At 33.4% G+C, this 4,374-nt stretch overlaps 1 protein-coding gene across 1 annotated transcript in view; it reads left to right on the top strand.

Annotated features, from left to right (window-relative positions):
- LOC106475526 (sodium/potassium/calcium exchanger Nckx30C-like) overlaps positions 1-4,374 on the top strand; it is an 8,347-nt gene that overhangs the window by 1,531 nt on the left and 2,442 nt on the right. The window contains exons 2-3 of the mRNA XM_022379615.1: positions 1,045-1,164; positions 3,692-3,828. Of these exons, the coding sequence (XP_022235323.1) occupies positions 1,045-1,164; positions 3,692-3,828 (257 nt within the window). The remainder of the gene's footprint in view (positions 1-1,044; positions 1,165-3,691; positions 3,829-4,374) is intronic.

Below are 4,374 nucleotides of genomic sequence, written 5' to 3'. Positions count from 1 at the left end.
GATCTCATTCCTCCAATACACAGAAGATCTCAGTCCTCCAATACACAGAAGATCTCATTCTTCCAATACACAGAAGATCTCTATCCTCCAATACACAGAAGATCTCTGTCCTCCAATACACAGAAGATCTCAGTCCTCCAATACACAGAAGATCTCTATCCTCCAATACACAGAAGATTTCATTCTTCCAATACACAGAAGATCTTTGTCCTCCAATACACAGAAGATCTCACTCTTCCAATACACAGAAGATCTTTGTCCTCCAATACACAGAAGATCTCAGTCCTCCAATACACAGAAGATCCCAGTCCTCCAATACATTTTTTTCAACGTAATATTTTCTATTCTAATTGCAGTCAACGAAAGAGAAAATAACATTACAGAAAAAATTCAAGTTCTTTGAACTTTAAGTAACGTTTGATCCCGAACGTTAATGACATATTCTAGATATTTGTTAAGCACTTTATAATAATTACAATAATAATACGTGTTAATTAGAGCTAAACATAGAAAATCATGAGATATATTTTAAGTTCGAATTCATTTAACTGAAAGAAAATTTCACGCCTCTAACAATTGTCTGAATCTTCAGAGGATTTTAGTTACCAATCGTCAGATAGATAATATTCCTCAAAAGAGATCTTTCGACATCTCATGTCGAAATGGTCCTAGTTTAGAAACCCGAAAGAATAAAACGTGTTCGTTTTGACCGGTGTAGTTTATTACTATTCGTGCATCTTACAACTTTTTTACTTCAATGACATCATAAGTTGACAAACAACAGTTAATAAGTATAATGAAGTAATTTATTTTGGAGGTAACATATTACGTGTTCCAAAATAACTTTGGCCTCTCTTATAACCCCTGAAGAAGAAGACCAACGTTCTTTCGAAACATGTAGTATGTTCCCCCCCCCCAAAATAAATCACTTTTTTATGTTTATAAATCGTTGTTTATCGATTTAATATTGCATTAGCATAATGTGTTTCATTACTAAAGCACTTGAAAGTTAAAGAAATCGTGGCTGTTTTATTCTTTCCTTAGACAAAGCGACGTTGGTTCGCCATCTCGTTTATCGGTAGCATTTGCTGGATAGCTTTTTTCTCGTACCTGATGGTTTGGTGGGCTTCTCTGACTGGTCAAACTGCAGGGATACCGAACGAGGTACGATATGGTGTCTTGCCTTAAAAACAAAACAAAAAACTTTAGATTTAATTTCTGGAAAGTCTTTATTATTTATTTTATTACGCACAAAAAATATCATAGTACATCTATAAAACACTCCAAAGAACTCTTAACAAAACTGGAGATTTGTGGACTTCAACATATCTACCCCAATTGGTGACGTGTTTTTTGTTTGTTTGTTAAATTTCGTCCAAAGTAACATGACGGCTACCAGCGCTCGAATAGCTTTGTTTTGAAGTGATAGACTAGAGGGAAGGCAGCTAATCAACACCACCCACTGCCAAGTCTAATCGAGTAGTGGGATTGACCATCACATCACAACGCCATCAGGCCATGCTAGGCCCCATTATTTTGTTAGCTTGATTTTACCACATGGTTTAATGATCCAGTTTCAATTACTAGCAAAGTTATCGTCTAATTGTTGTTGTTTTTTTCTAGATAAGTTAACTACTCTTGATAAATTGACAGGCCAGCAGATCCAGTTTCTTTACCAAAGACATAATTAACCATACACACAAACACATATAACAAACCTCGGCTAGGCCCTTACAATCCACTGTGTGGAGCATGCGTAAAATGTTACTATTATGTTACTGTTTAATTCGGGGGTATTTAAGTTAGTTTCGTGAAAATTGCAATTAATATATGGTTATGGTGAGTATTTTACACACACACACACACACACATATATACCTATAAACGGAACTGTAACAGCTATAATGTGAAGGTTATGGTGAGTATTTCACACACACATATACCTATAAACGGAACTGTAACAGCTATAATGTGAAGGTTATGGTGAGTATTTCACACACACATATACCTATAAACGGAACTGTAACAGCTATAATGTGAAGGTTATGGTGAGTATTTCACACACACATACCTATAAACGGAACTGTAACAGCTATAATGTGAAGGTTATGGTGAGTATTTCACACACATACCTATAAACGGAACTGTAACAGCTATAATGTGAAGGTTATGGTGAGTATTTCACACACACATACCTATAAACGGAACTGTAACAGCTATAATGTGAAGGTTATGGTGAGTATTTCACACACACATACCTATAAACGGAACTGTAACAGCTATAATGTGAATCAGTACAAAGTAGTAAAGAGAACATAATAATACGAAATTCACACGTTGACAAGACAAACAGAAGTGAAAATACATATCAATTATAACAGTAAAAGACATAATGTTTTGTTGCGAATTAGTTTTAGGCCTGGCTTTGTTAATTTGTGTGTTGTGTGCGCTCATTGTAGGTCAAATATTACATACATGGCTACGAACTTAATACACGTATAATACCTATATATTGTTACATGACGCAAATTCTTTCCTCAACTTAATGCATTTTCATTGTTCTGTAACAATCTGTTGCTACGCTCTTATAATTTGGTGTCATGTTTCGACATGTCTGTTGCCATTGGTAATAGACAGCAAGCATGCGCAGTGAAACATTTCTACCAAAAATGATTAATAATCGTATTCAGCTTTAAAATGATAAAATATTCTACTGATTGCTTTGCGTTATATGAACAGAACTGAGTTATTGTAGAACATATCTTTCAGAATTATTACATTTCACTGCGCATGCCTAAAGAAAGTAGTAATAGAAGTGATATTATTTTTTACTTTGGTGATATTTTATTACGGTTCCCTGCCCTAACAAAGAACTTTTTTTTTCTGTTGCGTCTGATTAGTTGTGATGTTCTAAGTTGTTTGTGATGTCCTTGCTATATTAAACTTTGGTTCATTTAAGAAGAACAGTTGTATCAATCACTCTCAATTAATTAACATTATTACGAATGTTCGGAGCTGGAAAACATGGTTCGAATCCGTGCAATACCACAAAATATCCTCTGTACTTTAAGATGAGGGTGTGTTATAAGTGTGACAGTAAATACTTCGATGGTGGGTGGTAATGTGCTGTTAACCGGCAGTTTTCCCTCTGGTCATCGGTTCAAAATTAGGGACGGTGACAGCTAGTCTTAGTAACTTTGCTATAAATACTAAAATTCAAATATAAAAATACCAATTAATGTAAATTTACTGGAAATAGGTGACTAGGCCTATATTACAAAAACGCTATTGGCTGTATAGATACAATTAGATCACGGTTAAAGAACGTAGGATTTATTTATTTGTACTTAATATTTATCAAACAGACTGTATATTATTTCATGTTCAACACAGTAAACTTTAAATTAGCTGTTTTGTTATTGAGCACAGATCCATACTATGGGCTATCTGTGCTGTGCTCACCAATGGTATCGAAACCCGGTTTTTAAAGTTAATGTACGCTTCCGAAAATTCATGATTTAATGAATGAATAACTAATAAAATCGTATTTCTCGTATATATACTAACCATTGTCGTAATTTTGGTATTAATATCGTAATGAGTACACACAAATCATACTGGCTGGTATCACTGTTTGATTGGTTACTTATTTAACTTGTTTCATTGAGAAAATAAAATGTATATTTATTAGGTTATGGGTTTGACATTTCTGGCTGCCGGTACAAGTATCCCCGATTTAATTACCAGCGTATTGGTAGCCCGTAAAGGATTTGGAGATATGGCGGTATCCAGTTCTATTGGAAGTAATATATTTGATGTAGCTATGGGGTAAGTAATCAAGATTAATCAAATACAAGAAATTTTTAATAAACACACGATAAATAAAGTTATTACTCGTGTATATTTTAAAATCGTTAAAATAGTAAAAAAATATGGCCGTACATAAAAAAAAAATGTGTTTAGGTTTCAGCAAATCAACAGTAAACGATCAGTTTTTACTTTTTTTTAAGTTGCATGATATTATATTTATTAAATAAACAAATATATTTTACTTATATTTAGGATTGTTTTTATTCCTCGTGGTGGCGTTTCATCTGAACACGTTCTTGTATTTTATTATCTGTTTATGAAAAGAAAATGCTATACGCTGAAATAACAACAGTACATAGTAAAACTTTTGTTTATTTTATTCACAACGTTTTAAAAACGTTTACCTGGTATCATCAGGTAGGATACAAGAACTGAGGCTAACCGACAATTCTGATGATGTCAGGTAAACCTGGTGAATAAAATAAACAAAAGTTTTACTATGTACAACCGATAAAAACCTGTATGAACTTTAAATAACATGCGTATTTCTAATATTTAATTCAT

This window comes from Limulus polyphemus, unplaced genomic scaffold, assembly GCF_000517525.1.
Source record: "Limulus polyphemus unplaced genomic scaffold, Limulus_polyphemus-2.1.2 Scaffold8723, whole genome shotgun sequence".
In the NCBI taxonomy this organism is placed as follows: Eukaryota; Metazoa; Arthropoda; class Merostomata; order Xiphosura; family Limulidae; genus Limulus; species Limulus polyphemus.
Note: the sequence above shows the minus strand (reverse complement) of the source record. Positions and strands in the feature narration are given on the sequence as shown.